We start from the raw sequence: 15,521 nt of genomic DNA, 5'->3' as shown, positions 1-15,521 counted from the left end.
CCAATGAACCAGACTTCCTTATTCCAGAGAAATGATCAGAGTGGTGGCTGACCTACTTCTACATACCAACACTTTTTATCACTCGGGTGAAACAACAGAGTAACACAGCACTGTGAGCTGCTGCAGGAAACCTGCTGCCATACAAAACACTGAGGTTGAGCCTGCATCCACATTTCCACAGATTTTCTTCAAGATTTCATATAACAATGAGATTAAGTTAAAAACCAAAATAAGAACACATTGATTATAGAACTGTTGACTGATTTTAGCAGGGTAATGAGTAACATGTAACTGATTTCTGGATTTCTATCTTTAAAAGTTAACCAACAGGACAGTGAATGTTGATACAGAAGATAAATTCATCTACTGCCAGAGATTATTTATATTTAGAGCTACAATAGCATTAACTTTAACATCAGTGCTTGTAGGAGGCCACTATGAAGTGAAATTCTTCATGCAAATATATTGTATAGTATATACTTTAGAATATACTTTTGCATCAATGTGATAAAAATGTGCTGCATGAGTCAAAACACACATTTGTGGTTATAATTATTATATAATAATTATTATTATTATTATTGTAACTATTGTTATATATATATATATATATATATATATATATATCACATAGCACTTATTAAAACCAGAGAGTTCACACTGATATAAGAACAAAATACCAAACAAAAGCATGGGACTAGTTACCCAAACTTTACAGAAGTGATTTAAAGGAAGTATCCCTGTGATATAAAATGACATTGACATTTCCATACACATCTTCTCTTGCATCCAAATAGTTTTTGAGATCAACAGACCTTACTTCACAGAACACATCAAACTCCCTGAGCTATCTAACATGCTATATTGTTACACAAGCATTTTAATGTGGCAGTTTGAATTGTAAAATCTCTGCAGTGCATACACTACTTTTACAAAAAAATAAACCTGATGGCACAAAATAAATAATAGAAACATCAGAAACAGTTTGGACACTGTGAAACAGCATCGCTCCTTTAGTCAACCACTTCCCACCCCTACCTGGACGTGGCTGTTTTGGGTGGCCAGGTGAAGCGGCGTGGCGTTCTGGTTCGTGCGGGTGTTGACGTTGGCCCCGTGGCGGATCAGTTGGGCAGCCAGTGCCGAATGGCCGTGCAGGGCGGCAACATGGAGTGGCGTGAAGCCTTCAGCATTACAGCTGTTAACACCGAGCGCTCCAGCCTGCAGAACAGACAGCTGCAAGACACAAGGAGGACAGAGGGTCAGATTTGTTCAGCCAATGCAAAGAAGCAGGACACATCATAAGGACTGAAGTCATGTTTTGTGTCCTTTTGGTTGCAAACAGACCAGTTTGTTATTGCTTTACTTTAGCTCTCACATGAAGCATTTATAACTAGTATGTAAAGGTTTAATAAGGGGTTTATAACAACCTCTACTGTTACAGCAGCCAAATACAGAATAAGCACATTATATATCAAAATAAAATAATAGTCCAATATACATGATAAAAAAACAAAAAAAGGAATAACAAAATATAATCAATGTTTTATCTTACTATATTCATTATATTTTATTACATTTATCTTTAATTCTTTGTTGTACTGTATATTTTATAATTCTTTGCTTTCATGTCAAGTATTTTGTTGCATTTTATGATGAATTGTACGGTTCAAATAACTGATACTGACAAATACATTAATTAACACTTTGATCTGCTTACAACTGCATAATGGAGTTTATTAAACCCTTGTGTACTTCTTACAACTGTGAGTATATGGGAATATTATGTTACTGCCTGATGAGCTGTCACACCTTCTGAGTGGGGGCACAGTTTGGACACTGACAAAGCGGATGGCAGAGCAGCGCCTCAGACCGGAGCTCTTCTTCATCTTCCTCTTCCTCATCCATCCACTCCAACAGGTAACGCACCTGAAACAGACACACACACACACTCAGATGACGTCAACAGAACATGGTGTTCAGGTAGTAATGGGATGTTGACCGCTGCTGTTTAACTTTGCCCTCACCATCTCCACATCACCATCTGCCACAGCACGCAGCAGCTTCTCCACCTGCCAAAGAGCATCATCATCATTATTGTCTAGTTTTTTTAATTGTGTCGCTTCCTAGTTGTTGATCTTTAGTTTGTGGTGTCTGATCAGTGGATGATGTTGAGGTGAGATGGGTGTGTTAGGAGTGTCTCCTGTACTATCAGCATTTTCCCCCGTTACCTCTCTGTGTCGGACCCGTTCTCCCTCCGGTTTGGCCTCGGACCCAAGAGAGGAGGTGCTGGAGACTGAGGAGCGACGGCTGCTGCAATCTGAGGCCAGAGGGGAGCGACTGGGAGACTGTGATAAAGAGGAGGTAGAGGAGGATGGACAAAGGGAAATATTAAAACTTATCAAGGTAGATGTTCAAATTAAAAAACCTTCTTGAAGAGTAAGGATCTGAATTAAGCTTGTGTTTTGTGTAGAGTAATGCTGACTGGTGCATTTGTACATTTTAACTTGTACCTTGGTCACATAAACACAGAGTGTTCCAGTTTGTATGTTACTTTGCTGTATCTGATCCTGCCCCTTTTCAAGTCATAAATTACAACCAGTGAATTATATTTTACTACTTTGTGTAAAATTTGACAAATTAATATCACAGGTACTACAGTTTCATCAGTACAATGGCCCTGATCACTGTTGTCATATGGAATTATTACTGATATATTCGTGTACAGTATTAGCAGCATTTTACTGTTGATGTATTTCAATCCTAAAAAAGTTATTTCCTACAAACATAAATATTTATATATTTAATATATATTTAAACTACTTCTATGTGTAAATCAACCCAAGAATCATGTTATATATTATGTGTATTTTAAACTAAGACAAAAAATGAAGGGGCATTGCGGCCCTAGAAGTAAGAAAAATGTCACTTGACGTATAAAAAATACTAGTGCAGAAAACAAGTAAAAGACTTTATTCTACCACTGATTACAGCAACCAATATTTCAACGGGTCATCGTTGTTGTGAGAAAACAACAATGCTGCACCTCCCTCATGTTGGCATGAAAATACCTGAAGTATTTTAGCCCTCTGAAAGCAGACTGCTGCTGCTTGCTTCATTGAGCTTTGTTTCTGAAACGTGTGGTGGAACTGAAAACACCCTTCAAGTAGAAGATGTCGCAGGGGAAAACTTCATGACTCATGGAAGAAATTTGTTTTGCAGAAAGCAAATGGAGTTAAAAAATGGTTGTGAATTTCTAATCTCATTCTAGACTGAATCAAAAATAGATTGTAATTTTTTTCTCTCTGGCACTTAGAGTGCTTTTTTTTCAGTCTAATTAATATTTGTTGCTTATCAGGTTTGGATTCTGTGACCCCCCCCCGACCTCTCACGTTTACATGTTGCTTGATGAAGACACGTGAGTAGTTCAGACTCACATCAATTCGGCTGCGTCTGCGATGATGGCCGTTCTGACTTAACTGCAACAAAGCGAGGATCTACAGGAAAATAAGAATGAACACGAACACACACACACACATTAGTGACAGTAAGGTGTTTAAGCAATAATAAGATTAGCTGAGGTCAGATTCCTGTGATTCTTACACCCAGTATACACCCGCAATAAAATGTGTTAGGGTGATCTGATAGCAATCAGATAGCTTGACCACATTAAGACAGATTGTGATCTATTTGGCTGTGGTCAGGGACACATAATGACCAAATTGAACACAAGTGTAGTGCAGTTGTGTTGTTCATCCCCATATAACAACTACGTAAGCAGAACTAATATTCAAATTTGAGGTAGCAGCAGCTACGCAGGCTAACACAGCTAGCAGCCATTAGCCAGTAAGCAGTCCTTGTGTTCTTCTATACACATGTCAATGGAGAGTAGACAAGACCAATTGAAAAGCACGAAATCCCGATTTACATGAAGATCGAGGAGGATGTAACATGAGCTGGACAGAGTGATCAGTTCTCAATAAGATCTCAATGTGGACACTGGAGTCACTGATAAATACTAGGTGTAAATGTAATCATGGTGACATGAAATTATGTGAAAATAGGGGATTATCATGCAAAATAAAGATCGCTAGCATGGTAATGCTAGCACGCTCGCAATCTTTATTTTTTAAGGTTGTTGTGAAATAAATTACCATAATTCATTGAAATTATATTAAACTAAGATATTACAATCATTATCGTAATTTTATAATCCTTATCAATTGGAGAAATTGCTACATTTGTGGGTCTCTCTCCATACCCCTAGGTTTGAAGTGAGGTTCGGAAAAATCTCCGTTTGGAGGGCTATAAAGCCCTAACCCTTAGCCCTACCCCTTCGTCCCAACAGGTATAAGGACAGCCTACCCCTACACGGGAATGCGCAAAACGAAGGGGAAGGGCTAAGGGGTAGGGCCAAGGGGTGAAATGGGATTGGGAACATGGAAAAGCTTAAAATAATGAAAGAAACTTTTGTCAAAGTTTGACAAACCTGAGCCCAGAGAACCAATACTTCTGAAATGTAAGAGGACAATGGCTTAAACTGAAGCCTCAGGGAGATGCAAGACGCAAGTTTTCACTTGGCTCAACACTGAACACTTTGGAAAGTTTTGTATATTCAACAGACGTACAGAACATTTCTTAATGTGTTAATCTGGTTCGTCTCTTCTCCATGTGTGTTGCTGACCTTGGTGTTGAGTGCACACTGCAGTGGCGAATCCTTGCTCTTGTTAGGGACGTTGGTACTCGCTCCGTTCTCCAGCAGCACCTGGATGATTCCCTCGTAGCCCCATCGAGCCGCCATGTGCAGCGCTGTGTCACCTTTTTCGTTCTGCAGGTCCAGGCGGCACGTTTGGAGGTCGTAGTACACCAAGGCCTTCACACACTTTACACACACAACACAGAGCACAAACGACCATCACAATCATTTTCACTACCAGGTATTAAGTTGATCAGTGATTTTGATGAATTGCTGAAAATAAAGCATTGTGGTTCTATACCTTCGCCAACCAGTGCAGCTTCAGTCTACATAATTGTTTTTCCAGATTAACATGAGATAACTGACTTTAAACCTTTGACCACTGAAATCTAATCAGTTATTCTTTAACAACTGGTCAAAATTTGTGACAACTGGTCAAAATTTGTAGGAGACAAGCAGCTAATAGCAAATATTAGGCTATTTAAATAAGTGTGTTGAATAAATTGTTGATTTAAAAAAATTTCTGCGGACTAATTTTGTGTCTCTGTGAATTATCTGTCTATTAGCGAGATAGAATACTAATAAAATATCTTAAATCTTTGTTCGTTAAATACTTTACAGTTTTACCTCTTTAGGCATATCAAATAATGAACTGCTAACAGTTTATATTGAGAGATAGCTTGCACTTACTGCTTTGCATTTAGGGGTCATATTAAAGGTTGGGAACCACTGGACTGATGGATAATTCAAATTATAGTAGTGTGCAGAACGAGTGGCTGTGATGAACAGATCCTCAGTGTTCGACTTACGTCCTCGTGTCCATACATGCAGGCGAGGTGCAGCGGTGTGTTGCCGTTGTTGTCCTGAGCGTCTGGATTGGCCTTGTAGTGCAGCAGCAGCAGCTACAGGACAGAGAGTACATCATTCATGGATCATATCTATATTATAGTATTATTTTGTTTTCTATCAATAATCCCAGCGCCTCTTTATTCATCTTTCCTAACACACTGATTTAGCACTGCAGGTTGATGGACAGCTCCAAAAAGGTAAAATTTTTATTGATTGTTGTTTCATTAAACACATTCCTGATGCCTCACTTCTTTATAAACCCTCACCACCAGATTTTTTCAGACCAAACTGACGCTGACTCATCACAGCTCCCTCTCAATACATACGGTTTATGTAGCAGTACAGTTGCAATATACTTTGATTAAAATTAAGTTTGGACTATTCAAATGATTATTATTGTAATCATTTTTACTGTACAATGTTGAACCATAACATTCTAGTTCATTACTGTATATTCAATTATCTTATTATTTAGTTATACAATCCCACAGTACTGTGCTCTGTTCAACTCTTATAACTATTAGTGTTGTTTGAGTAATACATATTTGTTATAATGTGCTTATATTAAATTTTATACAAATATTTGTTACTGTATACTCTACTATAGTTATTATTCTATTCCCCACTCCACTCTATTACCTTTCGGACGGGACAATTACTCTTGTCAACAATACACCTGGCTTTCTATTGGTTAGGGAATGTTGACAGACTTGTTGCACAAAAATGCGAGAGCAGTGGAGAGATCTGAGAGCAGATGTTTCACGCATGCACAGAAGCAGCTTGAGTGCAAGGAGAAGAGCTGAAGCTGGAGCACAGGCAATCTAAGCACAAGCAGGGTATATTTGAGTGCGAGCATTACAAAATCTGAACGTGAAATAAGTTCTGTTAATAACCTGAAAGATCACACTCTTGAATAAAGGAAGGAATATAATATAAAGCAAAAAAATCTCTAGAGCTGCTTGGATCATTGTTCCATCAGGCTTTCTCTGAAGTCATTCTGAAGCAGATTTACTTTCATGTTTAGAGCCGTTGTGCTGCTTTATCAGCAGCTTTTACGGATGATTAGATGCAGACAAACACTGTGACATTATCCTGTAAGAGACACTAAGTCTTCCCTGTTGGGATGACGTCATGTTTGTATGCTGTTCCCCTTTTTACAGCATAGTGCTGCAAGTTCTTCGCAAACAATTAGTTTCATCGGTCTACAAAACATTTTTGCTAATGATGTAGAGAGTCAAGCTGATTGTTGAGTGTGAAGGGTACCTCCAGATGATTAACTTTAGGAGCTGATCAGTCTCAGGGGAAGGACACACTCTTACAGAGCAGGGCTGGTGTTAAGCTGAGGTCTGTCTGCCTGCTTAAAGCTGCCTGCTTGTCGCGTGAACATGCAGAGCAAAAGCGGTATCTACTGAGTGTCAACTATTCTGCCTGACAGTGGGCGGGGCTTCTCCTGGTGCTGTCATTGATCAGTCTGATTGAGACAGATTGGTCAGTGTGTCAACAATTGGGTAATATTTGTGAGTGGTAATATTTTTGTAAGGCCTGGTTCACATCAGCAGATGGATCTTATGAACATAAAGTTCTGAATGTCTCACATTCTCATATTCTTGTACCTCGATCTTAATGAGGACACCCGTAGGCAAATTGCATTTGCCAGCCCCTTACCTTAACCTTCACAACTAAATGCCTAACCCTAACTCTTACCCTAACCCTAACCTACAACTAATTCTAAGCCTAAAACCTAAAAAGTCTTAACCCTCAAACAAGCCTGTGAATACGTGAGGACCAGCCAAAATTGCCTCACTTTACAAAAACGTACTCAATCCGTAAGGTCTACGCTCAAAATGGTCCCTCAAATATATAGGTACAAGCACACCCATACACCCAGTGTACTGTAGGTTTGCGTGTGAGTGTATTCACCGTGACTCCCTGGTATCCCCGTTGGCAGGCCAGGTGCAGCGGTGTGAGGGCGTGGTAGTCTGTGGCATTGACTGTCGCTCCTTTAAACACCAGCAGGTCGATTAGCTGAGCCTGACCTGTTGTACACATGCATACACAGATAGAGTGAAGTTAGTTAATCAGTTTTCATGTACATTAGGGCTCTCCCTCTGTTAAAGGTATCAAAGCTCGTGTTTTATCCCTCTATATGTTAGCAGCTGCTCACCACAGATAGCCGCAGCGTGCAGAGGAGTGTAACCTCGATCATCTCTGGAAAACGGTGTGATGATGGACGGATCATTCAGTCGCCTGCAACCGGATGCCAAAAGCCAGAGTCAGTTACAGCAGTAATAAAATACAGAGCACACTAAAAGTCAAGAGGCAAGAAACTGACTGATCTCAGTTAAAGACATGGGTGTTATATAAAGATCGGATCTTTAACAAATAAGCTATCTTTGTAAAGGTTCTGATGACAGAAACTTTCAAATGTTCCTCACATCTCTTAATCTGTAAATGATTTCCAACAGTTTACGGCCACAGGAAATATGCTGGCGCTGGTGTGAATACCCTGTGAATGGAAGCTAAATGAACCAGATACCCTGACTGTGTGTGTGTGTGTGGGGGGGTTGAAGAGGGAAGTGAAATCAGGACACAGCTTTGTTTTTTTTCTTTTACTGCTGACAAGCCACATTCACTTTTAAACCATGTGATGACATTTTGGGTGGTGTTCAATAGAATTTGGTTTAAGTTAGTGTAAGAGCGTTTAGTCATGATGGATGAGTAGTGTGTCTGGATGCTGACCCGGACAGCTGGAGGTCGCAGAGGTCACAGGAACAGAGGGGGTGACACATCCTAACGTCCTCGTCGCTCTCTCCTTCACTCAGCAGACGTTCAACCTCAGCCTCATTTCCACTCGCTATGTGCTACATCACACACACACACACACACACACACACACACACACACACACACACACACACACACACACACACACACACACACACACACACACACACACACACACACACACACACACACACAATAAGTTAATACTCATTTCCTTGTTACTGTAAATTGGTGATTTACTGTTAATGACCTACAATTCTAGCACCTTGAGACAACCTGAAAACATTGTGTGGTAAACCAATGAGTGTCTGGTGGGACATTGTAGCTGCTGAGTACAGAGTGGTGGTGCAGCTTACCTCAAACAGACAGTGGATGGGTGTGGTGGTGCTTTGAGACAAGGACCTCATCCTCTCTTTGAACAACGCCTTGTCGTTCAGTTCACCTGAACCCTGGGGGAACAGAACCAACAAAGCATCTTTAACATCAAATACTGCTGAGATACATCACTGATGATCGATTACAACTCTGTGTGTGTGTGTGTGTGTGTAAGAGAGAGGTGTGTGTGTGTCTTACAGAGTGTGTGTCCTGCAGCTTCCCCAGGTTGATGTACTCCACTGCAGCCTCAAAGGTGCTCAGACAGTAGCTGAGCTCATCTTTACTGGAGTGGCTGAAGCAGAAGTTCCTGATGTAGCTCAGGTTGGCCATCCTGCAAACAAAAAACACGTTAACATACACAGCTACTGGGAAACACTCGCTCCACCTGTATCTGTTAATCAGATGGACAGTGCATTCACTAAGTAGTCATCCCTGGAGGTGGTTGAAGCACATCAATGATATTGATGAAACAACATGTTTCCTGTGCTGCGGTAAATTGATCTGCTACAACTTGTGCTGTCACTACTCTGTCATAATCCCTTCAGAGGTCATTTGGGGGACTATTAGGAATTTGGGACAGAAAATGGCTTAAATGGCTTCATTTCAAATTTAACAACTATTATATACATTTAATGTTACAATAATGGCTAAAATTGGCTATTTCCACTTCTGGAAATCATCTTGCAACCCCTCTTTGGTGTCTCACAGCCCTCCAGGGGGTCCTGACCCCTATGGAACCACTGGTGAAAAATCATTTCCATCTTCGTATTTTATATTATATTTCAGTTGAACCTCCTGAAAGTCCACACAAACCAGTCTTTGTATTTTTTTCCCAACCAGCCACAAGGCCAGTGACTCCTCCCCACAGCTCACCAGTTGGGGATTTCCGTCTTCACCAGCAGGTAGAGGATGACAGAGAGCAGGTCATCTGCACTTACGGCCTCAATGCTGACTGCAGGGGGAAACCACACATTCTGTCAAGTGAAATGCTAAAAACAAAGCAACAGTCATTTTACACCTCATTTTCCCTCCATTCATCCTGCTGTGTCGTCCTCACGCTGCCCAAGAGCCTCTCCCTCTGTCCAGGCCAAATGACTAAATTGGCCACTTGACAAACATTAATTAGGAGTGGATCGTACCATGCTACAGAACGACAGTGGGGTTGTTGTTGGCCAATAAGCTTGGATTTCCAAAGCAAACTGGACAAACACATTAGAGTCTGACAGAGCATGCACTGTCCCATGTGCTGATCTGATTACAGACAGTGAGCGGGCACTCACAGACCAGGCAGGAGTTCTGTAGGCCTGTCCAGAGAGAAGACCAGCTTACATATTGATGTTACCAAATATTAATCTTTGATTAGGTAAATCAGCAGGGAAACGTTGATAGTCGTAACTAATTAAATCTGTATTAATAACAGTAGATATATGATGGAGATAAGGTGAAGCAGATGAGTATCTCTTTCAGGCTAATAGAAATAAATGTAATTTAGTTTGAAGGAACAAATTCAAAGTTATATTACATTTTAAGATCTCAAGTTGTTTTTAGGAAATTCAATTCAGTTTAATTTGTATAGTGCAAAACACATTATATCAAAGCACTTTACAGAGTGAGGGTGAGACCTTACAATATAAAAGACAAAGGTTTTAAGATTAGCAAACACTTGGCAACAGTGAAGAGGAAAGAAAACAGGAAGAAATGGGGGAGAGTGTGAAGAGAAATGTATGTGTTCATGACTGTCAATTAAACCTAGCACTGCACAGTGTCTCAAACTTTAACTGCGATTACATATTCTTACATCTATGATCCATGGGAGCTCTTGATTTGAGCATTAGTCTGAAAAAAAGCATCCGTTTTGCATCTGATCAAGTTTAATTCTTTGTGGAAGTCAAATATCTATCAATAAAGTTTATCTAAAATTTGATGAATAAGTAAATTTGATTGATTGACACACATAAACAAACACACCCACACTGTGTACCTGTGTGTTTGGGTGTCTGGGTAGCGGTCACAGTGACTCTGCGCAGGCACAGCAGTTTGAGGAGTGGAGAGGTATGCTGGTTGAGCTGACTCAGCTCTCTCTTTGCCCGGGACAGGTTTATACTACAGGAACACAAGAGGAGCACAGGTTACAGCAGTGGTAGACAGGAGCTTAAAACACTTGAAACAGAGAGGAAAAAAATGTAAATTAACCAGTTAGAGAAACTGTGGGATTCAAGAAAACCACATTAAGGCTACATCCGTAATACTACATTTATGTTCGAAAACATCACTTTCAAACTTAAACGATCTCTGTCCCCACGCGTGTTTTGGCTCTGTATCAGTTTTATTCCCTGTCCATACAAACACACCTGAAAACGTATATCAAGTGACCACTCAAGTACACTAGACATGAGCGTGCCAATGTGCACAGGAAGCATTTGGATGCAAGTTGCAGAATTGTTGTTGATTACTCGAATAAATGCTTGTCTCCTTCACATGTAAACAGTTGTATGGTTGTTAAATGCAGAATTTAACTGCTCTACAGCTGTTAGTAAATACAACAGGGTCAGTAACGCTTGTTGTTAATTATCCATGTTGTGTTCTACACTGGTAGCCAAGGCTAATGCCAGTTGTTTTCAGCAAGCAGTTGTTTGAGTCTAGGTCATTGTTTCCAAACATTTCCGTTTCTGGCCTTTCAGTCTAAAATGCTGCCCTTGAATTTCCAAACTAAAACAGGGCTAGAAGTGTTAGGTTTCTCAAAAGTGTGACGATTTGGCACAGAAGGACCCAGCTGCTAGCTGCACTGTTGTTTGGCTGATGCACAAATATCTGGGTCTTCCCGAATGCACCACACACACACACACAATCAAACATGAACAAAAACAAGGAGACTACATGCTATCTTTTGTGCCTGGGAGATGAATGAAAGATGCATCTATTGTGCTCCTGCTGCACACTTAGCAGTGCTCCGGCTGCTGCAACATGTTGAACTGACCTGAACTCAGGTTTGACTCCCAGCTCTTTCTGCTGCAGCTCTTGCAGACTCCTGGTGGTTTTGTTGAAGGCAGCATCCTGTTGATGAGCAGCAGAACAAACATGAGAACAGTTCTGTTACCAATGCCATCTATCCATCCACTGTTTCTCTCCTCAGCTACACTTTCAAGCTCCTCCTAGGAGATCCTGAGGTGTTCCCTCGGCAGATGGAATATTCAGTCCCTCAAACGGCTTCAGGATCTACCCCAGGTTGTCCTCCCAGTTGGATGTCCTTGGAAAACCTCCAATAGAAGGTGCCCAAGAGGTATCCTGATATGATCCCTGAACCACCTCAACTGGCCCTTTTCGAAACAAAAGAGCAGTGTCTCAACTCTGAGCTCCCTCCGGATGTCCGAGCTCCTCACCCTACCTACATAGATAGCTTATTTCAGCCGCTTGTATCTACAACCTCACTCTTTAGGTCACTACCCAGAGCTTGTAACCATAGGTGAGGGTTGGAACAAAAATCGACTGGTAAACCCAAATCTTTGCCTTGAGTTCCCTTTTTCACAATGGTTTGGTACAATTCTAACATTACTGACGCTGCCATTACATTGACATGAAAAACATGAATCATCTTTGATTCATCTCAACAGGACATTTCTATCAGATTAAATTAAAAGAGAGTCAAAGAGGAAGCATACATAACCTAATGAAACTGTAACCAATGGTCTGATTAGCCCTTTTCAAACTGAGATCTAGTTATATTGCTGTCAGGGAGACCCCTCATTATGCCCCCATTCCTGTTTTACACTGAACCAAACAAAGCTTCCACATTGCCACTTTAGGACACATTCTGGTGTTCTAGAAGCAGAGATGTGACATAGAACACAACACTATACACTGACACCACCCACCATTTGATTTTGAGGGACTGACATCATCTGTTTAACGGACATTGATACATTTTTTAAAATGCCCTCCATAGAGAGGACCTGCTACCGGCTCATTCTAGGGTAAAGAAAACATCAATTTAGATGATTTCACACAAATGAAGGATTATTTTTATTTTCAATTTATGCCAATAGATCCCTTTCACCTAAATCTTACACACTGGACCTTTAATTTGTAAAGCAAATATCTGTATCACAATATGTTGGAGGTGTGGTGAAGCAGTGAGAGATCAGACCTACCTGGCTGGCTTCAAGAGTTCCCACAAAGTTAAACATTAAATCATGGATACCATGATGAACATACATCTGAGGAAAAGGAGGAGGAAAACAACATTTTGGTTTATAAGACAGTAAAGTCTGGACAATTGGATACAGAGTTTGATTTTCACATATACACAACACAGCAGGAGGTTCTCTGCACAGATGCGTTAACGACAGAATCAAATCCTCTGCATTTATCAGGCGAGAGGTGGAGCAGCTAGGCCCATTTTCCAGAGGCAGGAAGTGACGTAATAACTCTGCTGCGTAGATCCCTTGATTTTACAGCAGCAGTGCACGCTCCTTTATAGTGATGGGGATTACAGCACTTTGAAGGGAGTTGGATCTTTTGGCTCTATTCCTGTCCGACTGGCTGCTTCTTACCGGTCACGTATGGGGTAAGTGGAAATTTGACGTTAGTATCTGGCAAAAACAACACACATGGACTGTCCTCGCATTTATTATAGTGAGGTGGATGATTAGTGGGCAGCAACAGTTGCCCCAGTGAAAGCAAGGCCTCATAGTCCTGTTGACGAGAATCAAGCGACTCCAGCAGGCATTGCAGATTTGGGCAAAGCAACAAAAGGATTTGGTTTCCTTTGTTGGTACCAACCCAAAAAATTCAAAACTTTCACAAATATAACATACTCTTTTTACACTCCAATGAAATGGAGGCTGCCTACTACCTTGTAGACTCATACTAAAGACTTTCACTACATGTAACCTTTTTGTACTGTCTGCAGATGAGCTTAGATATCTGCTCATCAAATGCGATTTTAGAAACAAACTTGAATCCTTAAACACATACTTCTTAGCTGAAACTAGTGATTGAAGTTGACTTAAACACAACAAGTGAAGTTACCTCCACAGCCTGTTTGAGAAGAGTCATCTGAAGCTCCTGCTTCGTCAGAAGTTTCTGTAGAGAAACACCATCCATCAGAGCAGTCAATGCAGAGAAATGCACAGCATGTGATGCAGCTCCTTGTATTAGCGTGATGAGGCAGAAAATTGGCCAGAGAAGAATGTGGGGCCGGGTCAAAACAGTTATGTCACAGATGATCTTGTTAGACTTCTTAGGCTCTAACAAAACATTCTGATGTCCTGTGGAGTCATTACTGATTAACATGCATTCTGATGCTGAGAAGTCTAGGTTGAGTAGACGGATTATTCAGAGGACACGGGTCGTACTGAACACTCCTTTAGGAGACTCCTGAGGTCAGACCGGAGCATTCTTCACAAACAACACTTTTAAACTCTCATGCACATGATGAGCGCAACCTTCTAGATTTACTAATGTTTGAAGGTTAAAGGTGTAAATTCGATGGTAACATGTCATCGTAAAGTGTCAAAACATCCAAGCTTACATTTAAGGTTGTGAAACTCAAAACTTTAAAGTGCAGATGATCATAGAGCAATGGCCAAGTGTGTGACTAGTTAATGATAAATAAGTCAATGTCAAATGCATTTTTTTGTAATGCCCTGTGATGACATGTTCAGACAGAAAAGTTTTCGTCCTGCTTCCATTGTTTACATCCTGCAATGGCCTTTTCATCAGTCAACTTTTTGTGATACATCAACCAGTGCTCTATGAAGACCTGGTTTATACAACATGGTTGTTTATACGACATTTACAGACTTAAAGAAAGGTATGAATATTTTTAAATGGGCCATTGAGCATAAAAGCTGTAACTGTCAACCATCAAACAGCTGCAGAGTAATCTAAAGGGGCATTTGTCCACTAAAAGTTACAGTTTAGGGTTAAATTGTTAGTGACACTATTATGGAAAGAGTTCCTACAGAGATAAACATTTAGAACATTTTATTTGACCATAAACAGTTATATTGCTATGTTAAAAGCCACTGACAAAAACAGTAATTTTAAGAGTTGCTGGTTTGACTGAATAATGGACTAACTACAAACTTTATTTGCTGTATTATTCATTTAGACCCAAAAAGATGGGAAAATGCAGTTTTAAAAATACCAGAACTATCCTTTAAGTCTGTAAACGGCCACATTGTATTTATCAAGTGTTTCTATGGATGTCTTGTTCACCACAGCTTAAAAGTTAGGATTCTTCCTTCTGAGCTGACTAAGCCCTCCAAGAAGAACAGAACAGCGACTGAGTGCAAAAAATGAACTGTCAATCTTCCAAGTTGTAGTGAATGATAACCATTCTTTAAACAACTGGCCAGTGCAAGTAGGTATGAGATAGTGAGCCTTGCAGAGTCTGCATTTGCCTTGTGGATCAATGTCATTTCCAGGGTCAAAATTCACCTGAACTTGGGCACAGTCTACAAGTTCTCACTGAACACTCTTCCGTTATCTCTATCAGCCTCCACTGTATCAGACTAACAGCTGATTCAACAAGTTTTTTACTCACCAGGCGAGAGTCTCTCAGTAGACACTGAAGACATTTAGTGTAGAGACCGTTCACTGAGTCCTGAGTGAAGAGAAGGTGGGAGATTTGTCAGTAGAGCAGAAAAGCTCTTCGATAGGTCATCACAACCGTCCATCTTCTAAAAACTAAATTATTATCACTACTATTAAAAAGCCAAACGTAAAAAAACTTTAATTGTTTGGTTCATTTTAAAAGAAATAAAAGTAAAAATACAATTTCTCCACAAATCCTTTTTATGTGTTTACTTCTTTACTC

General features: G+C 40.3%; 1 protein-coding gene across 2 annotated transcripts in view; it reads right to left on the bottom strand.

Moving 5' to 3' along the window:
* ankrd27 (ankyrin repeat domain 27 (VPS9 domain)) overlaps positions 1 to 15,521 on the bottom strand; it is a 38,158-nt gene that overhangs the window by 8,248 nt on the left and 14,389 nt on the right. For both annotated transcript variants that reach the window (XM_035156293.2, XM_035156292.2), the window contains exons 5-22: positions 15,249 to 15,308; positions 13,730 to 13,783; positions 12,850 to 12,915; positions 11,679 to 11,755; positions 10,683 to 10,804; positions 9,575 to 9,653; positions 8,900 to 9,032; positions 8,683 to 8,775; positions 8,282 to 8,403; positions 7,707 to 7,789; positions 7,463 to 7,578; positions 5,503 to 5,595; positions 4,682 to 4,879; positions 3,435 to 3,494; positions 2,229 to 2,345; positions 2,025 to 2,069; positions 1,810 to 1,926; positions 1,039 to 1,233 (exon numbers count right to left, since the gene is read on the bottom strand). In XM_035156293.2, coding sequence (XP_035012184.2) covers positions 1,039 to 1,233; positions 1,810 to 1,926; positions 2,025 to 2,069; positions 2,229 to 2,345; positions 3,435 to 3,494; positions 4,682 to 4,879; positions 5,503 to 5,595; positions 7,463 to 7,578; positions 7,707 to 7,789; positions 8,282 to 8,403; positions 8,683 to 8,775; positions 8,900 to 9,032; positions 9,575 to 9,653; positions 10,683 to 10,804; positions 11,679 to 11,755; positions 12,850 to 12,915; positions 13,730 to 13,783; positions 15,249 to 15,308 — 1,830 coding nt within the window. The remainder of the gene's footprint in view (positions 1 to 1,038; positions 1,234 to 1,809; positions 1,927 to 2,024; positions 2,070 to 2,228; positions 2,346 to 3,434; positions 3,495 to 4,681; positions 4,880 to 5,502; positions 5,596 to 7,462; positions 7,579 to 7,706; positions 7,790 to 8,281; positions 8,404 to 8,682; positions 8,776 to 8,899; positions 9,033 to 9,574; positions 9,654 to 10,682; positions 10,805 to 11,678; positions 11,756 to 12,849; positions 12,916 to 13,729; positions 13,784 to 15,248; positions 15,309 to 15,521) is intronic.

Source organism: Hippoglossus stenolepis, chromosome 5, assembly GCF_022539355.2.
Source record: "Hippoglossus stenolepis isolate QCI-W04-F060 chromosome 5, HSTE1.2, whole genome shotgun sequence".
In the NCBI taxonomy this organism is placed as follows: Eukaryota; Metazoa; Chordata; class Actinopteri; order Pleuronectiformes; family Pleuronectidae; genus Hippoglossus; species Hippoglossus stenolepis.
The sequence above is the reverse complement of the archived record's forward strand: the minus strand, read 5'-3'. Positions and strand labels throughout refer to the sequence as shown.